Source organism: Phragmites australis, chromosome 4 (assembly GCF_958298935.1).
Source record: "Phragmites australis chromosome 4, lpPhrAust1.1, whole genome shotgun sequence".
In the NCBI taxonomy this organism is placed as follows: domain Eukaryota; kingdom Viridiplantae; phylum Streptophyta; class Magnoliopsida; order Poales; family Poaceae; genus Phragmites; species Phragmites australis.
Genome location: NC_084924.1, coordinates 7,804,004 through 7,828,437, shown reverse-complemented (window position 1 = coordinate 7,828,437; position 24,434 = coordinate 7,804,004). Strand labels below are relative to the sequence as shown.

At 43.6% G+C, this 24,434-nt stretch overlaps 1 protein-coding gene across 2 annotated transcripts; it reads right to left on the bottom strand.

Annotated features, from left to right (window-relative positions):
* Positions 1–3,480: 3,480 nt before the first annotated feature.
* Positions 3,481–22,434, bottom strand: LOC133915532 (GTP-binding protein At3g49725, chloroplastic). 2 transcript variants are annotated; one of them, XM_062358728.1, is made up of 14 exons: positions 21,949–22,434; positions 20,716–20,780; positions 20,461–20,523; positions 20,261–20,350; positions 19,995–20,107; positions 19,213–19,281; positions 18,983–19,127; positions 18,749–18,804; positions 18,620–18,670; positions 18,469–18,523; positions 8,975–9,031; positions 6,856–6,975; positions 6,258–6,755; positions 3,481–3,860 (listed from the first exon to the last, which is right to left on the bottom strand). In XM_062358728.1, the coding sequence occupies exons 1-13, from the start codon at positions 22,337–22,339 to the stop codon at positions 6,258–6,260; spliced, it is 1,773 nt and encodes a 590-aa protein (XP_062214712.1). In that variant the 5' UTR covers positions 22,340–22,434; the 3' UTR covers positions 3,481–3,860. The 2 variants fall into 2 exon arrangements, with proteins under 2 accessions (XP_062214712.1, XP_062214714.1); XM_062358730.1 differs by lacking the exon at positions 8,975–9,031.
* Between the last annotated feature and the right edge of the window lie 2,000 nt (positions 22,435–24,434).

The window sequence follows — 24,434 nt, the reverse complement described above, 5'->3', positions numbered from 1 at the left end:
TGTCGAAGATGAGAGAAAATAAAAAGAATAAGAATGAGAAAAAAAATCTAAAAGAAAATAAAATAAAAGAAATATAGTTAGAGATAGTTTTATAATGGGCATAAAGCATATTGATAGAACTGGCTTGCTGGCTGTTCACACAGGTTTGAAACCAAGACAGCTTAGGCTAGTTGCTATACCTGCTAGTCTAGTGTAGTAGTGGTACGAACTCCATTCGACTTTATCAAGTAGTACTTAAATAATACTTCCTCCGATATCCCGTTTTCGAGTTCTTGTCATTTTTATCTTTTGTTATTAAATATTTGTCACTTTATGTTTTTTAACAGGTAGTTTTTAATTTTATTTTTATAAAATATTTCATTATATTCATGGTGGTTCTAAAACTTTTAGATTAGTTAAAAAATATTTTAGACATTTTCTATTTAAAATTGGTAGTGTGTTTGGTCAAATGGCAAAACGGAAAAGCAGGATAAGTAAATATCGGGAAAGATCTCGCTAAAGGACGTACACTTCGCGGTGATAGATACAGCAGTGTGTACTCAGAGTTTAGTCCCATCAATTCTTCCAAAGCACTGTTAAATCTTTTGCTACGGTAAAAGAGAATATATATTATTCTAAAAACACTGTTTCAAGCACCAGGCACATCTTTATGCTACTGGTTATACATGCCCCGAGCCATTTAATGAAGCACACCAGATTAAATAACTTATTTAATATTTATCTCCTTTTCACAATATAAAATATTAAAAATAGTCGTTTTGTTTCAAATCTATTCAGAATTGCCGTTCTACGATGTACTTCACTTATAATATAAGTTTTAGCTTACTAGTTTCGGAGCTAACTAGAACAGTGTCACGCCATGGGTGCGCCTTGTAGCACTTGGAATGAGCCATTACATTGAAAGGAAGATTGTTATTTAGACTGTCGTTAATAGATATTTTAAAAATTTATCATATAGTTATTATAATACTTTTTTTTATCTCTAATAAAAATTTTATTTTCTACCTTTCATTATTTTTCTCCTTCTTTCAAACTCATATTTCTATACTGTGAACGGTGTTGTAGCCGCTCTTGTCATCCAAAAAGTTGCCGTCTTCATCCGTCCGTCTGCATCATTGTGTGGATCCATATGCTTTCACCGGAGCTGTTGTCCGCCTACATTACTGTAGCATCACACATTATAGTGGTAGATACCGTAGCTGCTAGAGCTGTTCTTACATCACAATTGTAGGATGCTATATTAACATAAAGCAAAGATGGTATCATAGGAAAGGCAAGTAAAACTATTTGCCCCGTTCTATTTGGTACTGTAATGCTACAACCAAGAAACCATGTCATATCTTGTGGTAATATGAAACCTAATCTTTACAAACTGTTGCCAAGTCCGGTACCCAAAGATGTTGAGGCTAAAACGTTAGGTACTTCATGAAAAAATATCCTCATATCTCAATAACGCATAGCCATAAAAATCTAACTATTGAATCATCAAGTTCTATGTGGACTAAAAAAACAAAAGTCAGTTTCAAACATATCTTCCGTTACAAAGACAATGCCACTTCTTGAGTATAATTCATTAGTACATGAAAAATTTATGCTCCGTCACAATAAGCAGCGCACCTCTCATGTTCTGCTACAAAGGCCAAAATCATCTTATACAAAGCAAGGTAATTTTTCGATCCAACTGGAAGAACGGAAAATTGGCGCTTCAGTTCAATTTTCAGATTGAGTGCAACCCTTATTGCCACTAATATTTTCTTAATCAAGGACAAATGGTCGTTCTATACTTTTAAAGAAGACGAACGGTCATTCAGTAGACATGGACATAATTAGGTTTTTTTTTTAAAGCACTCACAAATTTCACATACCATGTACACATGCGGATCCCCGCGATCACCAGTGCCTGCACATTGCAAAATGCCACAATGTCACCCATTTGGAACCCGCAAATCGTCTTTTCTGAATCCAGAATCACAATGAATGATTGCAGCTGAGAGGTGTCAGAGTCGACCATCTGATTAATTCTCAAGAGCTCACGAAAGGAGCTAAAGATGATGTAGCATTATCAACAAGAACATATCAGTTGCAATATGATATTTGTTGTCACTGGAGCCCCAAAGTATATTATTTGTCCCATAATTCCTGAAAACTAACATACTCGAAAGTTTTCACATTGAGCTTCCAAAATGTTGAATTCTTGTAGTTTTATCAAAATATATTTTCTGGTCTAGAACTTGGTGTCTTCAACAGTGACTAGAAAGTGCTAACGTAGTACTATGCCTTGGTACCAATTAATGACTATATTGAATCAAAATATAGCCCCTGTATACTATACAAACATTGCCAGTCAGTGTTTCTAATGGAATTGATTGCTGACTGCATAGCAAACTCGTAATACAGAAAGCCGGTGTACTTACATAGATAATCTTCGGTCAAAGAAAATTAGTGTTGTACGATCAAAGATGATCATAGATACCATTTTGTGAATATGCCTTTTACAAACCTTGAAATGGTGGGAATACTCATTGTGCAGGGAGACATAATAAAATTAAGAGAGGTATGCGATATCCTTTCAAAACCACATCACAAAATACGAAAAATATAAAGATGCAGTGGTTTGACATAGGTGAAAATAAGGAACATTTCTCACCCATCATTTATTATGCAACTTTTCTCTGAATTCTTAGTGACATGCTCAACGCTTCAATCTTCTTTTAACCCGCGGTAATTTCTTTGCTTCAGAGAGGGTCAAGGCGTGATAAATAGATTCTGATTCTTCTAGAGAGGTAGTTAACATATAAAAGTAGACTGCTTTAAACTACATTTGTTGATTGCTGTAAGATCCATAACTGAAAACATACTGAAACTGATCAAAGAGTCTCCCATTAGTGCATGCATGAAACTATGAAAGTACCATAAATGTAGCATTTTTCGTTCCCTCATTACTCAATTCTACCAAACAGAACATTTGGTTTTCACAGTTGGTTACATGCTTTGAACTTGTTTACATTATGTATCCTTGGCCTAATAACTTGATTGTGTCTAGGGCAGTTTGTAAGAGTATTCAGAAGCAAGAAAACACAGAGCACTAACATGCTCGTGATAATAGATGGTGACAACAGCTTCTTTCGTGCAAGTTAACTTGTTTCTCATTAAAAATTTACTTCCTGAGCCTAAAAAATAGGAAGAAGTTAAGGCACGTAACGGCCTTCATGCTTGCTAGATCAAAAATACTAATTCAGCCAAAAAAATAAGAAACATGAAGCATTCATGCTACTTAATTAGTGAATTGATGATCCCAAAAGGTGCATTTGATCCCAGTGTCGAGGTGCATTTGATCCCAGTGTCGAGTTAAGCGTTGTACTGAATTTCCATGCTACAGAATTGGCTCTTTCCTTTTTCTGGCCGTTTCCGGCTTCTGTCCTGTTAATTTTTGCTACTCTTCTATATTAATATAATTGGCAAACCTCTGATTTCTTTAAAAAAAAAGAATATCCATGCTACCGCAGAGCTGTTTACATATCATAGAATTACAACAGCTTTATTTTTTCGGGTATAATACACCAAACTCTACAGCAAATTGAAGACTAGGGAAGCCTTAAAAACGGCATAATTCACCGTGTGAACAAAAAGTCCAGCAGCCCTGCTTCAGGGTCGAATGAAGAACCAAGGCCACTTAACAAAGGATGTTCAACTGTACGGCTAAAGTGTTCCTGAATTCGTCAAGGCTGGGGGCTAAGCTTCCGGCTTGACATGGCTCAAGCACACAGCATTTTGGTGTCTAGCTGCAATTAATCATTATGTGAGCACATAATCCTTAATGAAGCAGCAAGCAGCAGTGTTCCCCAAACAATCGAAACAGCCTTGCAAAAGAGATGTGCAGACATAAGAAGGCATAAAAAGCAAAGCTGAAACAGAAATGGAGAACTTGCCACAGCAACATAATTCTTTCAATACACAGAACATGATAACTTGAATTTGTTTCTTAAGGTGTCAGGATCACATTATTGATCATATAGGGTGCGTTTAGCAAGCGATGGGAGGGGCATGGAATTTAGAGGTGGGAGTTAGCGGAAGGAATTAAGATGGGAGCTGGAGTTCTAGTCTCATTCTCTTGTTTGACTTGTGATGGTAATTAAGATAGGGAGTTTAATAAGGAATTTACATCCACCGTTTGGTGTGTGGGTTTGGGAGCGGGAAATTGTAACATAAATCATGGTAAACGGTCGAGATACATCCATCTTCTACTAACGAAACAATTCCCACCCAATTACTACCCTTCTCTTTGGGTTTAAAATGGTGAGAGTTGGCCTCTCAAATTCTCTTTTTCATCCCACTGGAATTTTCATGCCCACTAACCAATCAAGAGATTTTAAAGCCCCTACCTCTAAGCTCCCATTCCCATTTGTTAAATCCCGCACAGATAGGATATTGCTTTTGGATGAGAACCATAAGCAACACAGGGGGGTCCAAAGATCTTCCTAGCTTCAGCTGATCATTAATACACTTGACCAGAACCAGAGCTAATTATGTGAATGTTTACACAATCATTAACTGGTTTATGGATGATTTTGATTTATCCTAACCAAGCCAAGAACTTCTCTTGCAGTTAAACTCGTGTTACTTTGACACAGACATAGGAGTCAGAATCCAATTAAGTTGCCTGTGTCCCATTCGGTACACTAGAATAGGAATTGGGAATCCGCTACTATAAATAAATATAGTGTTGAAAATAAAGACTAATTTATTTTCTGTTCTAAATATTATTAAATCCTTGGGTAGACTGTGTAATGCGCACTAGATCAAAGTAAAATGTTTCAAGCACACAAGATTCATATGGCTTGCCTAGGCTAGGTATGGCAGCCAGCTTTCAACGATGAAAACCCACGTGTACTGTATCTTCCGTGACCTCTTTCTCCCCTGGTTTCTTCTTTCTTCCAGTCTTTTTTCATGCTCCCTGGGCATAGCCACAGCAGTGAACAAGATGGCCATCTCACGCCATGTCTTCCAAACCCACATGTCCATCTCCTTCACTGACATGGCTATGGCATAGGTGAGGAAGGAAGAATAGGCTTTGGAAGAAGAAACAAGGGGGGACAAAGAGTCATCGGATAGGGATACACAACACCTATCTACGTGGGTTTGGAAGAGGAAGTTTCTTCCTTGTCTTCTGTTATGCGGGTGGGGCTGGAAAGCTAGAGAGCTGAAGCGTTTAGGCCTTTACTATTGCATAATGAATAACGATACACCCCCTCCCTCTACAAAGAGAGAGTTAACTTGACTCTTAAGTAATAAATTATAGATGTGATCTTATAGATATGATCCTATATTCCTATCCTTCCTAACTTACAATAGATATATTCCTAATTTAAGAGATAACTTGGCTTCCAAGTTGATGAAGCCGACTTGAGGGAGGAGGAGGTGGTGCGGGCGTGCGGCTGCCGTAGGGCTGCTGGCCGCCACCCCCTCGGCTGGATGGCAGCAGCTGGGCCTGCTGCTGCTTTAGGCCCATAACATCTTCCCTTTTAGTAGTAGTTTGAAAGTTGACTGGCATAACTAGTCAAGGCATAGATGTTCTGTTCTTATATTGTCTCCTCTAATTTCATGTGTGTAGGGTATTTACTCAACGACTAAGATGAGTTAACAATTTATTAATTTAATAATAGAGGAATCCCCAAATCTTTTTTTCTCTAGTCCATCAGATAAGGCATCCTTATCCGAATTCCTGTACTAACCAATCAACATTGTTTAATATTCTCATTTCATTTTCTACTTTCAGTACGTATTTGCCGATACTCTGAGAAGCATAAATTTAATGAAATAAATAACACATATCTTAATGGAATTTAACAACTCTGGAGTTGGGTGCATCACAACTAGAGGCAATATAAATGTATCTACAGCAACCAACAACATACATATTATATCCTATCAAATAAAAGATAACTAGCTAACAGACAGTAAACACGAGAATAAAGGTTAAAAAGATGTTCTCCAATAAATGCACCAGCAACATTCTTTACATTTACTGGTGGATTAGTTGGAACTCATCAATCTTTTAAGTGACTTGCTTTGGTCAAAATTCATATGTTCCTTCCTACAATTTCTTGTCAATCCTTCTGACTAGCCAATCGAGCAAAAGTTATACAGAAAGAATACCAAAATGCTCTATGAACAATTGTCATACATCATGAACAAGTGCATATCCAAAAGCATCGCATGATTTCCATTATTTAGAAGGAAAAAAAGGCACAACATACCTACTGTTCTGCATCCTTTTCACCATCCATAGAGGAAGAATGTCTCCATTTTCTATCAAAAGGTCCATAGCTTCTCTGCACAATCGTTTGTTGTTCAGTCAGTTTCCTATCTATCAACGCCAACAACTCTTGCAATCCTGTCCCAGTCACAGCAGATGTTTTCACATGACAAGTGGACATTGGTTGTGTCAAAGTGCATCCATTTGCATCTGGGCCAGAAAGCTCTCCAAAACATTCTTTTGATGATAATTCTGAGTTCATTGGTTTCATCTCACTAGGCTCGGCAGCGGACTCTTTAGATGACACTTCATCATCGTTACCTTCAGAATTTTCTTCTAATAAATATTCTGAATCTGCTCCATCATCTAAGGAATAGAAAGATGATTGCTCTGATGGAACATCGTCTTCAGAGAATATGTCTTCCTCCTCGTCACCTTCAGTCAGGAAGATCTCATCTTCAACCCCATCAGTTGCAGCATTCTTGTCCTCAAGATCAATCTGAAATTTCCCAACACAAAAAACATCATGATATATGCAAACCCAAATAACCAGCAAATCATTATCAAATGCCAAGAAAAACTCAAATCTCAACTGGTACCTTATTCCAAACTTCAATCATATTGTGGATCTTCTCCTGTGAAACACCTATCTGTTGCAGTACTTGCAGAACAGTAGATCGATGCTCCTCAAGATTAGGTGCACTTGAATCCAACACATGCTGCACCAATGCATATTATAATAAGCGAGATCTCATTTCTCTTCTCTTATTACAACAACAAAGCTTTTGTTCCAAGCAAGTTAAGGTAGGCTAGAGAGATGAAACCAATAAGATCCAACTAAAAAGATGATGAGAAAATAATAATGATAATAAAGATACTAGTAGTAGCAAAAAAAAAAGTATCGATGGTTAGTCCCTGACAATGATTCCAAGATGTACCGGTCAATGGACGCATGAACAATACTTGCAATGTGCGTGTGTTTGTGATGAACTCAAGAACACAGGGGTTATCCAGGTTCAGGTCTCCTAAAGGATAACAACCCTATGTTGAGGGTTAGTCCCTGACAATGATTTCGGGGTATGCTGGACGGCGGGTGCGTGAACGGCGTTTCAAGAATAGATGTGTGCGCATACGATAGACTCAAGGACGTATGGAGTTATACATGTTCAGACCTCCCAGAGGATAACCCTACGTCCTGTGTGTTGTGTTATGGAGCATCTCAATTGGTTACAGAGGTAGTTTTAGCTGGCTGTCAGACTCCATCTTTCTTTCTTTACAAACGGGGTCATCATCTCTTTATATAGTAGGGAGGAGGAGAACTTACGTGTGAGTACAAACAGAAGACCCTGCTCATCCTAATATCTAACACAAGCCATAATTACGAAGGATCGTTCCCGACCACTTGCTTGATCGGTCTGCTGACAACATCCCGTGCGTCATGCGGCGCCACATCGACCTGCAAAAGTCTCACTTCATAGCATTTAATGCTACGAGACGGGATAAGGCCTCTCTACGCCGTTTATGACTTCGTGCGCTGGAGTTGGCGCCTGGGGAAGGAAAACATTTGAGTGGATGTCAATAAATACGATTGGACAGGTTGTGTCAGATCCGACCCTGCGGCCAGTGAGACCGAGCACAGGTTTATATGATGGTGCAGGGAAACTGGTCGCGTATGCCTTGTACTGGTCATGGGAACCATACCATGGTCGTGCGACCGACCGGTTTTATGAAATATACGCATTTGGCTGTTATATCCCTCGCGGGACCCGTTTGTCAGGATATCCCTTTACTCAATACACCGACACCCTACGTCCTGTGTATTTTGTTATCAGTGTTTATAAACTAGTTACAGATGAATCCTTTTCTTTTCTAATGCTAGACCCGTTCTCTCTTAGAGAACTTACAAATAGGCCCAAATGCAGTTGACCCATCCCCTCTAAACCTTCCACCCTTAGGCTATAATAATAGGCGATGCATGTGCACATTTTGCCATGATGAAGCTACCGAGCCCGTCCCATCTGCTAGACAACTCCACGCTTACCTCACCCCGATCAGCCGGTTTGCCTTGTCCCATCATCGATCTCGCACACGCGCCTGTGAAGCAGCCTAACATGCCTGCGCGCTCGTCCCGTAGCGTTTAATGCTACAGGACGAGGCATGGCACCTCTGCGCCGGCTACAACCTGCCCGCTGGGGAGGAGTGCCTAGGAAAGGAAAAACACTTGAGTGGAAAGCATTTAATGAGAATGGACTGATTTGGTGGGTACTTGTTCCGCGACCAGCGAAAGCTGATCACGGGATCTCCCTATGTGGTAAGGATCCTGATCACAAAGGTGCGGACTGACCCCGCAGTAGGACCCTAGTCTGAGAAAAAATCTTCTGCTAACTGGTATTGGCTGGTATGGGCCCTCAGAACGGAGGACCCTCTATTCTATACACCGACAAAACGTAATAACGGTATAAAGAGATTGAAATATAAGTTGTGATTCTGACACATAGATTGCTAACTTTCACGTGCTTCTATCAGTGGACAGTTCTCTTCTATTATTATCTTAAATAATTTGTATCTTAAAATTAAAGAAGCTTCTGACAAGTAAAACACACATGGCTGAATAAAAAATTGTTGCCAAACCAGGAAGAAAAAAATAAATCAGAATTCATGTTCAGCCCTGCGACTTCCAAGAATGGACTAATGACCTAAGAAAGTAACAAAACGTACCACTAACATGTCTGCTTCAACGACTTCTTCCAGGGTGGCATGAAATGCTTTCACTAGCTGCAAAAGCAAATTAAAGAGGTTAATAATAAGCTTGACATGGTACAGTCTACAGATTAGGAAGAAAAATATGAACTTCCATGTTTCCTCCTTTGTATGGAAGGACATTGTCTAGTGCAGGGAGTGCCAAACAACGCAGAAGAAAAGGCCAAGGTTACCAAGGCAGTGAGGCAAGACGCCTACCTGCTGCGTGATGCCTTAACGCCTAGGTGTCCACACAATGACACCATATCCCTCTCATGGAGGGAAAGGGGAAAATGAGAGGTACAAGAGGAGGAAAGTGTTAGATGTATATGTATCTTTTGTATTTCCCCCCTTTTACGGGTGTTTGTTTGCATATAACCATACTTGTATACTTGTCCTTTTGGGCTATGGAATAGAGTTGAGCTGCACAATTATAACATGGTAACAGAGCTTGTGGCTCTCGATCCCCAACCCACCGCCACCACCGGTGTGCTTCCGGTGGGTCGCAGGTGAGCCACCACCGTTGGTCGCGGTGGAGGCAGCTCCATCTCCCTTTCCCCTTCCTTTTTTTTCTCCCGCTCAAGATCTGGTCAACGCCGACTCGCTTAGGCCTTCGTCTGCCCGCTCCCGTCGCTCTTCCCTTCGGGCGCCAACTTCTGGGGTCGCCCCACCGGAGCCGCCGCCTTCTCGTTGGGCACCGACTTCCGCAGTCACCCCGCCGTCCGTCTCAAGCCCGTCGGCTGTGCCTGCTGACTCCCTCCCGCCTGCCTCCGTCCGCTGCTGCCTGGACAACCCGCTTCCATCTGGATCTGCCAGCTGAATTTGACGCACCGCCGCGCTCCGCCCTCATCCTCCTGTCGCCCGGTTGCCTTGGCCTTCGCGCCTCCGCACTCCCTCACGTTGGGCCGCCCTGCTCTATTGGGCTACTCCGCCTCGCCGCCGACCAAGCCCGTGTTGCCGCCGGTCTTGCGATCTGTTGCTGTCGGGTAGGGACGACTAATTGCTCTCTGTTCTTGTCCGAACAGATAGCTACCCAGTAAAAAAAAAGAGACGAAAAAACAGAGAGAAAGACACAGAGGATGTTGTCCTTGTGGCATCCTCCGAGAGGCCAGGTACCATTCCTGTTCCGCGGTACCCGGTCTTTTTCAATGGCATCAACTGGGGGCAATTCGCATTTTACATGGAGATCCACATGGGTGGTCAATAGCTAACGGGCTACCTCACCGGCGAGCGAGCACGTTCGTCTTGTCTAGCTCTTCCGATTCCACCCACTTACCCGCCAAATGTTGATGATGATGTCAAGGCTCCTCTGATTGATGTTTTTGAGGCCGAGATGGAGACTTACCAGTTAGATCTCGCTATCTATGAGACCTGGTTACGTGAGAAGGCATATGCCAAGGCAATCTTGTTTGCGAGCATGAAGGTCGATCTCTCGATGTCCCTTAAGGGACTCACCACTACACAGCTGATGTGGGCTCACCTCCGCCGCAGCTACGAGATTCGCAACGAGACGATGTACATTGCTCTCGTGAAGGAGGCTCAATCGCTTTCACAGCTAGACTCCACTGTGGAGGAGTTCCACCGTCAGATGTCCACGGTTTGGCAGCGTCTCGACAGGTTGGGTGCAGAGTTCTGTAGTGTTGGCACCTACCGGTGTTGTGACTGCCACCGGAGCCAGAGGAAGACTCTTCGTCTTCACGAGTTCCTCTCTTGGCTTCGCCCTGAGTTTGAGACTATCAGATCACAGCTGATGACGTGTCGTCTACGCCCATCGCTTGTGAGGCGATGCCTGAGCTACAGGCTGAGACGCATCTTCGAGCGGGGGGTGTGAGCCTGGCTCAGCAGTCCACCTTTGTCATGGCTGCTCGAGTCCCTTTTCGGCTCCCACACCTCCCCAGGTGCCTCTGCCTCCTTCGACACAACAACCTTCCCCGGTGGTGGCGAGGGGCCCTTCTGGTGTTGTCTGCGACTACTGTGACAAGCCAGGGCACACTACTCAAGTGTGTTTCACGAAATAGAGTGACAAAGCACAAAATAAGACACGACACAGTGGACGGTCCTCTCAAAGCCCAGGAAGCACAGGAGGTGGTTCTAGTCAGTCGAACTCTCGTTCTATGCCTGCTGCAGAGCAGGAGCTCCTTGCGCTGTTCTGTCGTCTCACCACTGTAGCTTCTACCTCAGCACTCGGGACTACTGCTCAGCCTTCTGGTTCAATGCTTCCTCCTACCCACACAGGTATATCATCCCCATAGTTTCTTGATTCTAGTGTCTCCTTCCATATGACTCTGGATTTGACTCATCTATTTTCTGTGTCGCCTCCTAGTTTACCACTAATAGTTCAGACAACAGATGGCACCTCCCTTCCGATTGCAGGATGGGACACTCTCTCTACTTCCACCTTTTATGTTTCCTACTATCTCTCATGTTCCTAAAATCACTATGCACCTTTTGTCCGTCGGTCATGGATGTCGTATCATTCTTGAGGCTGACTCTTGTTGTGTTCAGGATCTTCGTACTGGGCTTCTGGTGGGAACTAGTCCTAGGCGTCATGACTCTCAACACCTATAGGAGATTGGCTGCGCCTTCGTTCAGCTACTTCGAATAACCAGTCATCTAGTTCTCATGCCTCCGTGTCAGTTGCTTCCTCTCCCACCGCTTTTGCACAGTGGCATTGTCATATGAGCCATCTCTTTTGTTCTAGACTTTCCACTTCGATGGGTAGTGGTGTCTTAGGTCCTGTCTCTGGTGACGCTGCTCTTCATTGTACGAGTTGCAAGCTTGGTAAACAGCTGCAGTTCTCTTATCCTTCTAGTGATTCTGTGTCTTAGCGTCCCTTTGATTAGTCCACTCTGATGTATAGAGGCGTGCTCCCTTCATTTCGAAATGGGGTCACTCCGATTATGTGATCTTTATTCATGATTATTCGAGATTTACTTGGATTTACCTTATGTTTTCTTGTGGTTAGTTTCTTTCCATTTACCAGTAGTTTGTCACTATGATTCGCACTCAGTTTGACTCAACACTTGAGCTTTTCTTGCCGACTCTGCTTAGTTTTCCTGCCCTAGTGCTCATGCTCAGAATGGTATTGCTGAGCGCAAGCATCATCATATTCTTGAGACAGTTTATGCTCTTCAAATCTACTCTAATCTTTCACCTCACTTTTGAGCTGAGGCTATCTTTACGGCTATCTTCCTCATTAACGGGCAATCATCCTCTGTCTTTCATGGTTGTACTCCCTATGAGCGCCTCTTTAGCAAGCTTGCTGGGTACAGTCACCTTTGGTGCTTTGGGTGTTTATGCTATGTTCTTCTTCCTCCTCGTGAAGCACACCAAGGTGACTGCTCGGTCTGTTGAATGTGTTTTCCTTGGATACAGTTTAGAGCACAAGGGTTATCATTGTTATAACCCTATTGCTCGTTGGATGAGGATTTCTCGGGATGTCACATTTGATCAATCTTGTTCCTACTATCCTCGTTCTTCCACAGTACTCCATCCACCACAGCTAAGTCTCTCTCTTTCTTTACTCTTCCTGATCCGTAGTTTCCGTTGCCATCCTCTCTTCTGTTGCCTTCATGTTCCACTGTCACCTCTCCTCCCAACTCCACAACCACCATATCTCCATGCTCACCACTACCTCCCGCTCCACCTCTTGTTGCTTCCCCACCTCCTCCAGAGATTTCTTCTCGTGAGATCACTCACTACTACACTCGTCGATCGCGCCATCTTCCTTCACCTAACTCCTCTTCGTCTTTTCTAGGACCTGCTCCAGAGTCTCACCCTCGGTATGATCTCTGTGATAGTCGTACTATTCAACCACCTGAGCGCCTTGGCTTCACAGCTGCTGCCCTTGTTGAGCCCACAACCTACTGAGAGGTGGTTGTCCACCATGAGTGGCAGCATGCTATGGTTGAGGAGATTGTTGTTTTGGAGCATACTGGCACTTGAGATCTTATTCCTCTGCCAGTTCATGTCACTCCTATCACTTGCAAGTGGGTCTACGAAGTCGAGACTCACTCTGATGGCTCTCTTGAGCGGTACAAAGCTCGTCTTGTGGCTCGTGGTTTTCAGCAGGAGCACGATCATGACTATGATGAGACTTTCACTGTTCGAATTCTTCTAGTTGTTGCCTCTGTTCGCCAGTGGTCCATCTTCAGATAGACGTCAAGAATGTCTTTCTAAATGGCGTGAGGTATACATGCAACCGCCTCTGGGGTACTCTATCCCTGATGGCATAGTTTGCCATCTGCGTCGTTCTCTTTACAGCCTCAAGCAGGCTCTTCGGGCTTGGTTTGAGCGTTTTTCTTCGGTTGTCACTGACGCTGGCTTTCAACCTAGTGTAACATCCTAGTTTTAGCCAAATCAAATTTCAAAATGCATTCAAATAATCTTTCAAATCTTTTTGAAAACCATTTATAAATCTTCTCCCAAAATTCCAAATCCTTTTTCCAAAATATCAAAATCTTCTCCTTTCTATAGGTCCGGCCCAACTTCCCTTCCTCTCACCGGCCAGCCCACCCATCCACCCGGCCATGTTATTCTTCTTCCTAGGCCGAACACTTCTTTTCCCAGCCCACCTCCCCTCTCCCTTCTTTCCTCCCGCGCTGCGTCAGCCCAGCCCGCGCATTCCCCCTTCTCCTTCCTCGCGCTACGCCGTGACCGAGCCAGTATGTGCGTGCGCGTAGAGCTCCATGGCCATTGTACCTCGTCGTACTCCCCACTGCCACGCGGTGTGCATGCCTCGCCACCGTGCCGTCCTCCTGTCCCTTCCCCTGCCTAGCTTGTCACCTCCCCGCTGTACCAACGACGACCGAGCGCAGAAAGCCGGCCGCCGGACACCACGTTGTCGACCGCGAGCCCCCCCCCCCCCTTCTACTTCACCCACCCGGTCTGCGCGTGCAGAGGTTCGCACGGCCGCCGTGCTATTCTCTCGCCTGCGGCCGCAATTAAGCCGCTTGTACCGAGCCCGACGAGCACGTCCTCACCGCCGTCCTTGCCGCCCGAGCTCTCGGTCCTCCCTCACCTATAAATAGCCCCGCCTGAGCCTCACCACCCCTCACCGCCTCCCTCCAAGCTAAGCCAGGCAAGTCTCGCTTCTTCCCCTCCCTCTCACTACCCCTCTTTCTCTCCGCCACTAAGCCGAGCTCACCCCCACCGTCGATCTCCCTCAACCAAGCTCCAACCGCTGCCATTCTTGGCCACCGAGCACCGCACCGAGCACCTCCACCCTCCCATACACCCCTCTCCGCCTCACCGGTCCTCACTGAGCTTCACGCCGAGCTCCCCGAGCCGCCGCTATAGCCACCAGATGCCAGCCCATCCTATTCCTTCCCTCGCCTGGATTTTCGCAAAAATGGAATCCCCACCACCTCCTCTCTCTTCCAGTGTGCTCACCGTCGTGAGATACGGCCGAGAAGGCCATTCCGGCTGTCTTTCGGCGAGCCACCGCCGCGGGCCTTCCGCGCCGCCGTCTCCAAGTCGGCCGGCCGAAACCAGCCATGGCGCCGTCTCCCCGCCGTTCCCTCCCGTCACCCCTCTCTCTCTCTCTCTTAATCCGACAGGCAGGCCTGGCTGGCTAACGATCGTTAGCCCGGCCGTTAGTTTCCCCGCCGAGCCGATATGAGCTGATCTGGCCCAAAGGCCGGTCCATAACCGAGCCCAAGCACAATACGAGCCCGCCAAAGCACACTAGACCTTCCTAATTTCCAGAAATCGGAATTTCCAAGGAATATTCCGGAAATATCCCCCGTTTTTCTTTTTCCCGAATTAAATTCCCGGCAAACTTCCAAAGCCCATAAATCCTCCGTTTCAACTCCGATTTCGACGATTCTTCCACCGATATTCTTCTAAATCCAAGCTCTATCCATTCATACCATTTTAATAATTACTACAAATTTATTCGTATTTATTTGCGTGTTGACTTGTTTGTTTGTTTGTTGCGACTAGACGCCGGAGAGTTCGTTAAGGAGGAGGACGTGCCAGGAACCCAGGAGTTCGAGAAGGACCCCCTCAAGGACTTCAACAAAGGCAAGTCTCAATCCATTTCCCTTCGACCATATTGAACCCAGTTTTATCAACACAACCCGTAGCAGTCATTTCACTCCGATATAATGCATGCAGAGTTACTAGTTGGCATATTTTAAACTGTTGATCTAGTTATAACCTAATGTAGTCTTAGCCAGCCATTTGTATTATCCTGTATGCTTAATCTTGGTAAACCTAGGATCACGCCGCAGCCTAGGCGATTATCTTGTACTAGTGTGCTTAGGAATGATAATCTTTACTGTTACTTCATGTTTATTCATATCTAGCTTTTCAAAGGTGTAAAACTTGGTGTTGGTGTTTTGTGGGTTATGGTCGGGTGATAAGGTTAATTAATGAGTTGGGGTTAGAGCTGGGGCAAATTAGAGTTCCTTCGGGAATACCTAGGGAGTCAGAGCGCTGTCGTTGAGACAGGCTCCGGGAGGAGTGCTGCCCGTGTGGCAGGCTCCATGAGGAGATGCTTGCCTTGGCTCGTTTAAGAACCGAGTCGATGTGACATCCTACCTAGTCTATACAGTACAATCACTCGACCCTGTATGGGCAGGGCTTAGTCTAAATCCTCCTAACTAGTCTACTATCGTCTGGAGGCAGGTGTGCAGCAGGGAACCATGGAGCAGGTGCAAGCGGTGCAGGCTTGGTGACCCGGTTGGAGGCCTGACTAAAGGTCATGGACCCCTAGTTAGCTCCCGTAGGCGGTTAGTGTGGTGATGCTGTGGTGGGTAATGGCTTTGTTGAGTCGCACTTTCACGACGGTGGAATGTTGTCGAACTCAGCTTATGGGTAAAGTGTACAACTCTGCAGAGGTAAAACTATTCGAATAGTCGTGTCATTGGTCATGGACGAACTATGATTCGGTCGCAGCAACTATCTGGGTTGCATGTGTTCTCCTTGTGAGTGAGTGGGTAAGGTAATGCCCTGTTTTAGAATATAGGTCCGGCTGTGTGCCGTGGACGGGGTGCCCAGCAACAATAAGATTTGGACAACCATATTTTATTATTGATGTTGTTTTCATAAACCGCTTTACATAAAATGAACCATGCATGTTTACAACTTAGCTTTCTGCAAAATTCAACCTTACAGCTTATCCTTGTCATCCTCTTAAGCATATATGCGTATCCCTGCCGTAGGGCAAAGGTTGAGACTTGTTGAGTACTCTTGTACTCACCCTTGCTTGTGTTTTCAGAGGACGATCCGGACTTCACCGAGGTAGACGGTGAGGAAGACGAGTAGGCTTGGTCGCGTCCGCACCTGAGTTGCATGTGGAGTAGCGTGATTCCCATGTTGCCTCTGTTGTGTACTTTGTTATCGTGGACCCTTATAATAATGCACTTAGGCTTAGTGTTGTTTGTTTTATTAAGATAGTGGATTATGCTCACCGTCCCTCGAGTTGTTTGGCATTGATATTACCTGTTGTAAGACTTTTATTTACCAGCGACTGATCCAGGGACTGGTATTATAATAGTTTTAAGCACCGAAGATCACCCGAGACGCTTCACCCAGTGACCATGACCATGCTCTCTTTGTTCACACTTCCTCTCGTCGTCGCACGCTTCTTCTTCTCTATGTTGATAACATGATCATCACCGATGATGATTCTCAATTCAATGACTTTGTGAAGAAGCATCTCAGTGACAAGTTCTTGATGTCTGATTTGTGCCCTCTTAAGTACTTCCATGGGATTGAGGTTTTTGCCACGCCTGACGGCATCTATCTCTCCCAGGAGAAGTATATTCAAGATCTTCTTGCTCGAGCCACTCTCACTGATCATCGTACGGTTGGTACACCGATGGAGCTTGGTGTTCATCTCCGTTTCACTAATAGTGAACCTCTTGCCGACCCCACTCGTTATCGTCATCTTGTTAGGAGTCTTGTCTACCTTGGGATCGTCCAAACATTTCTCACTCTGTTCACATCCTCAGCCAGTTTGTGTTTGCTCCTTCTCAGCTCCACTACACACACCTCCGCGTTCTGCGATATCTTTGTGGCACCATTTCTCGTCTTCTTTTCTTCCCTCCAGCTCCAAGCATATTCTGATGCGACCTGGGCTAGTGATCACTCTGATAGCTGCTCTCTCTCTGCTTATTGTGTTTTCCTTGAATCCTCCCTAATTGTCTGGAAGACCAAGAAGGAGACAAATGTTTCCTGTTCGAGTGCTGCGGCTGAATTGCAGGCTATGGCGACGTTAACAACTGAGGTCACCTGGCTCCAGTGGCTCCTTACGGATTCTGGTGTATCGGTTACAGCACCCATTCCTCTTTCATCTGACAACACTGGTGCGATCAGTATTGCTCGAGACCCAGTGAAGCATGAGCTCACCAAGCATATCAGTGTTGATGCTTCCTATATGAGATCGCAGGTGCAGGATCAAGTTGTAGCTCTTCAGTATGTGTCTTCTGAGCTATAGTTAGCTAACTTCTTTACGAAGGCCCAAACAAGGGCTCAGCATAGTTATCACCTCTCCAAACTCAGTGTAGTTAACCCACCATAAGTTTGAGGGGGGGTGTTAGATGTATATGTACTTTTTGTATCTTCCCTCTTATACAAGGGTTTCTTTACGTATAACCATACTTGTATACTTGCCCTTTGGGGCCATGGAATAGAGTTGAGCTGCACAATTCTAACAAAAAAGAGAAGCTAGTGGTGAATTGGCAGCAGTGGCACTGGCCACAATGGTGAAGCGGAGAAGGTGATGGTGGTAGTGGTGATATGGAAGAGGACAAGACAGCTGGAAGGAAGAACAGAGAAAAATAAAATAAAAGGAAGGGTCCCACAGGATCCAGTTATGGCCCATTTGGCTCCACATGAGCCATGGGCTGAGGCTTAGGGCTCGCCCCTGTACTGCCACCACCACTCCCCCACTCATCCCTCCTGTATTCGCCATGAATCACAGCAGCAGGAACTGCATGCGGCGAGCTTTCTTTGCGGGAGCTCAAATTCAACTTTCTCTCTCAAGAAAATCAGACGTATTATTATTGAAAATTGGGTTCAACCGTAAATTAAAACCAGATTCGTGCATTAGAACCACAGAAGCTTTTACATTAATACTCCCTCCGACCCAAAATATAAGTCAATTTAGGATTCTTGTTGGTCAAACTTTTTTAACTTTGACCGTCAATGTATAAATAATTTTATGGATTGACAACGTAAAATAATGACACTAGATTCATAATGAAATATACTTTCATAATATGTACTCCTTTATATTTGAAATATCATATTATCATAGAAATTACTGGTCAAAGTTTCATCAGGTTTAGCAAAAGTCGAGGCAGAAGCTCAATAGAAAACTTGCTACCTCCAAATCATGCTACCTACTCTGTTGGCTATGCGGTTATAGTTCAAAGCGCAAAGTAAAAAAATGATAAATTATAACAGAAAAACCTAGTGTGAAAAAATGGATCTCCAAAGTTCAAATGCAATCAGAGAAAACTTACCTGTACTGGCAAATCTGAGATGAAGCCAACGGTATCACTAAGAAGTGCTTTTCTCCTGAATAAGCAAATACAATGTTATGTGCTGAACAAGTGTGAACTCCAAATCAACTTTACCAATATATAATAGCAGAATGAAAAAATTCTATGTTACCCTGATGGAAGAATCACACTTCGTAACCGGGGATCTACTGTTGCGAACAGCCTGCATCAAAAAGGGAACATGATTTCACTGGGAATACCTGCTGTAAATGAGTACAAGGAGAAGCTAATTTCAGCATACCTATCATCACTGTACAGATCGGCTTCAGAAAGTGCACTCACAAGTGTAGATTTTCCCTATAAAAATAGCATCGAAGAACTCAGCTTCAGTAAAAGCTTAGTTTGTGGAAATCTCAAATATATTTTGCATACTGATATTCTGGAGGAATACAGAATTAGTTGTCTAAGATAGATTAAGTGAAAGAGTTGTCTAAGATAAATTAAGTGAAAGAACTGTTTTAGTGGATCCACATACTGCATTTGTATATCCAACGACTGCGACAGTTACAAGCTCTTGACCATACGAGCCACCATGCCTTTTCCGATTTGAACGTTGTATTGCTCGAGTTCGGCGCACCTCTTCGATTTGAGCTAACAACCTCACACGACGTTCTTGGATTCTAGATGTGTTGTGGAAAAAGAAAAAAAAGCAATTGTTGTGAGCTGAAAGTGTAGATAAGTTGCTATCTATCGACTGTCACACACCTCCTGCGTTGTAGTTGAAGTTCTGTTTCACCAGCACCACTGATGAAGCCCCGTCCCCCACTTCCTCTCCTAAAAAAACACAATATGAATGAATCAACCTACTATGTGAACTCACAAAAGTAGGATAGCATAACATTTTAAGAATAGTGTGTTCTAGATGAGAAGAGTATTGCAGAACATACCATATGGATTCTCCCGACTATATCATAGTATGTGTATTATAAAAAAAATGTGTAACAATAGATACCGTTCAAGACACCATGTTAACCAGGCACAACATTAATTAGATCAATGCAGGAATCAGAGAAGGAAATGTATGTGATCTCCCTTTTTTACATAACTTCGAATTTTTTTTCATATGCGTTAAATACAACGCTATCTAGAATATAAAAGATGAAACAAGTTACAATTCAACAAGCATGGCTGTCAGAGCTACGCGGACTTGGACTTTGTCATAATTTACAAGTACAAGAGCTAATTAATAAAGTAGCAATGCCAACTAAATATATGCAAATTGAAGATACTCCCTCCGTTCTTTTTTATCTGATGCCTTACAACCCGAACCCATGCAGGAATTCATCGATATTTTTAAAACTATCAGGAATTTACCTGCCCTCCCCCCCCCCCCCCCAAAAAAATGATAATAAAAATAAAATTATGCACAGGTGTAAATTCATTCAATGTCACCTCACAGTAGCATAATGTAAAAGAAAACTTGTGCACGAGATCGTTTATTAAACAAATTATTATCCACAGTTGGATGCAATCAAAAGGAAGCATACCCTCGTGCGCTGACAACTTCAGCCTCCCCACTTGGACCAAAAGTTAGTCGTCCACCTGGGCCACGTACACGAACAAGCCTAGTCTTCATGTACATGAGAGCTGCTAACTCTGACTGTGTAAAGCAATAAACAAAGTAAAATAATTAAACAAATATCAACTACCTTTTAAAAAATATAGTATGTCCAAGGAGAAATATACCCCACACCCCCACCCTACATAAGATCGGACAGAGTAACATTTAGTCAAATATCTAAACAAAATGCACCTGTAACTTTGCTTCTTTTGTTTCAGCATGAGCATTGAATATTTCAATTATAAGCCCAATACGATCTAAAACTGGCTTTCCCCAGGCAACCTGCCAAGCAAAATATCAACAGAAACAATAAGGCAGTATGTTCCGGGTCATAAAGTCAAATGCACGGTTATTGTAAACTTTCAAAACAAAGAGAAAACATGGGCACTTGCCTCCAAGTTCCTCTGCTGGATTCCAGAGAGAATTGCATTAACGAAAACTGCATCTACACCTTCCTGTTAGGATAAAAGTGGAGGTCACTTCATATAGCATATATGTGGGAACTGTTTGTGCATTATAACAGCAACATCAAGCAAATGAAGCAAGTGCAACCCCAACACAGAGAAGGAAAAATAATGGATGATGCATGTCTATGAATCAACTTATACACATCCATAATCATGTACAATAGGTCTGAGAAACTGCACCTCTGAATCCGATGCCCTCAGGTAGCACTTGACATTATCCACAGTTCCAGGTCCGAAATATGTATCTGTCATGATGAATTGTTAGATAAGATAGACTTTTGTGGTTCAAGTCACAAGTATGTGTAGCCTACCTAAGTGGACAGAAGAGTTTAAATGCTAGCAAAAACAGTTCAAAAAAGCTATTAAACAAGTTATGATCTGCAACAACAAATGGTTCAAGACAACTGTACAAGAGCATATGCCAACCAATTGAAGCGCGATTTTGACCATCTATCTTATCTATACAACGCCAGGATATGCATCCTCTGCGTTAGGTATGCTCAAGCATAAGATACAATGGAGCAACGCAACAAGCTGCAACCTTAAAAGAAGGGAAAGAAACCTTTGCACACTCAGAGGGATTGCTGCAAGCATCTCTGCGGTGACATCCGTATAAAACGAAAATAAGTTAATATGCAGGAGGAGCTGAATTGTGCATATATTTGTTTTTAAGGAGAATGGAGCTATGAACCCATAATATAAACTGCTAAAACCTTGTGCTCTATCTTTAGGCTATGTGGGAAGTCTCATCTCAGTCTATGTAACTTTGCTAACACAAATAGTACACCAACCCATCCAATCTTAACACTGATCAAAAGCGCTAGCAATCTCACAATACAATCATTGTGGCACTTTCGAGAAGTTCAACAGAAGAAGATGATGATATCACTTTAAAAGATGTACTGCAAGTAGATCTTCAGCTCAACAATATATTTTATGCGTTGCATTACTAAGTATTATTATTTTTTCATCATCTTTATTATTATCATTGTTTTCTCAACATCTTTTTAGTTGGATCTTGTGGGTTTCATCTCTAGTCTACCCCAACTTACCTGGGACAAAGGCTTTGTTGTTGTTACTAAGTATACTCTAAACTTAATTAGTGCAATTAGGACTACATGTCAAGCCAATATAACCAGCATTATCCCCCAGATGATCAAGACAGAAGACTGATTGATGGAAAACGATGCAGGCATTGAGTCATGACCAGCGCACATTACAGTAGTAGAGCTCAAACCCGGAATGGAACGCAATTGTTACAAAATATCACTGCATTGCACATGCAGAAAATGAAGGAACATTCGGAATGCGACAAAAACTAACCCAGCTACATATGCAACTCAACACTCCCACTTGAGCGCACTCGAGCACTCGAGCTAAGCACTGGAAATGGAGAGACGGATAGCTAAATACCGGCGTGAGAGCGGCCGCGGGAGGCCGGATTCTGGACTACGAGGTGCGGCGGCGCGCTCTTGGCGGCGAGCTCGCCGTGGTAGAAGCCGTCGCGGGGCTCCTCGAGGGAGTTGGCGAGGTTTAGTGCCTCGGCGAGCTTCGAGTCGAGGAGGCTCCCGGGGCGGAGGCGCGGCTGCACCACCATCAGCCGCGGCGGGCGCTCGGGGTCGCTGGAGAGCACGAAAAGGCCGCGCATGGGGCCCTCGTCGTCGGAGCCCGCGGGCGACACGGTGGGGGAGGAGCGCTTGCCGCGGCCGCTGGAGAGGGCGCGGAGAAGAGGGGAAGCCGGGGAGGGGTGGTGGGCTTGGGGGTGGAGGCGGGCGCCGAGGCGCGAGATGGCCGCGCGGATCATCGCGGGAGGCGGCGGTGCCGGGGGTGCGGCCGTGTTGGGTTGGGTCCACCAGCCGGGCGGGGACGAGGGAAATGCGACCCTCGCTAGTTCTGCAAAGAACGATTCTGGCAAGCTACAATAGCAGCTTCCGGTTTAAATTAGAAAAGTTCTGCTAAACAAAAAATTTTAATTTTCATTTTTTAAGTAAAATTTATAGAAGTGATTTTCTAAAATAAATTAGAAGTGAGAAGAAAAAAAATAGTTTTTTCTGATTCACTTTCCGCACAGAATCATTTACTCTATATATTTTATTTTAAAAAATCACTTTTAATTACAGAATCACTTTCTTCGTAAAATAAAAAATTTAGATTAGGAAGAACTCTATCAAATAAACCCTCAGTTGGATCGGAACCGCTAGGCATAATTAACCAAGCTTATTTGGTTTAGCTTCGCACTGTGTGCAAAATCATTTTTCCAATAGATTATATATTATAAAAATCAACTTTCTATACTGTGATTTTTTCTTTTGATTTTTTGCTAGAATCTATAAATAGAATAAAAACAAGCATAGCCTAAGACCGTATCTGTTCAGAAAGTTATTGAGACTGGATGACCGGAAAACCTGGAACAGTTATTTAGCAGCTTGGTTCACTTCAAAGACCGTCCAAGCAATTGAACCGGGAAAACCGAATGAACCAACCGGTTTTTAGCGTAAATCGGGGACGGGCTGTTAATATGGATACGCTGGAAAACTTGCGTCTTGGGCTTGGCTGGCTCGTGTCGACCTCCAACCGCCGCCTTCCCCTCGCCGCTAGTAGTAGTCTCCCTCGATGGTTCGATCTGTTGCTGGGTTGAAGAAGGTGGCCATGGCGATTAGATCTGCGAGGGAAAGCTGCTCCGGCCGTGCGCGAGATCAGCAACGAGGGCTGCACGTCTTGGCGGCTCGTGGACTCGGAGTCGGGTGGGCTGATGACCGCGCTGGTCCAACTGGGAGCCCGAGCATCGAAAATCCGTTGGCCTGCGGGGACGATGCGGCGGCGGATTGACACCTCCGGCAGCCCACGCCCAATGGTGGACAAGTGCATTCACCGATTCACTTTTTGATTTTGGATCTGAATCTAAATGCATCAGAGACAAAGCATAAAAAACAAGGACCTGAAGAAGAGTGACAATGCATCAGAGGTAAAGCATAAAAAACAAGGACATGAAGGAAGAGTGACAATGCATCAGAGACTAGTGTACTTGGATAATTATGTTGGTGTAGTCTGTGGACAAAATTACCTTGTTCTTGCTGTGCGCATGGTATTTTTATTTATTTCTAGTTTTATTTAAACCATGCATACTCTCTGACAAAAGTATGTAATGGCATTTTTTATTTTTGAGCTGCATAATTATATATTTTTAGTGCAACATTAAATAATAATATTTAAAGAACCGGCAGTATAAATGGTTGAATGAGCCAAAGGCTTGGCCGGTTCGATGATCGATCCCATCTTAATAACTATGCCGTTTGAACGCGATGCATTGGATGTTTGGACCAGGAGAATAGGTTAGAGGATGGTGTGATTTTCCTAGGAAAAACAGGGCAAAATGGGAAATCTTACTAGACCTTCTCAACTCAAAAATAGTAATTTTTCTGACCGGCAAATTTTATGTCCACATTGACTTTAGGAATGACTTAAGCTAGAAAGGTTGTGTTTGATTGTGGAGAATACGATATTAGTTAGTTTAAATTATCCATGTATTCTTTTAATCATTTTTCGTGAAATGGATGCAATTAATTTTTTGCTTTTATAGAACTCACAAATCTATATAGTATCATTGTTATCCGACATCCGATACTACTTTTTTTTTAAATATATTTTTTATAGTATCATTGTTATTCGACATTCAATGCTACTTGGACCTTGCAGTCAAATTTGTAAAACCATGGATCACTTGATCACCTTATTAGGTTTACCAAGACAACAACCCAATATAATGCACAAATTTGCAGTCTTGTCTTCACAAATATGATATAGTTCCCTTAAATAGTTGTCTAACTTTTTTGTGTTTCCAAACGAATTACAGATAGGCCAAATCGGCGTCGCTCTCCTGGTAAGAAGGTTGGTCGACC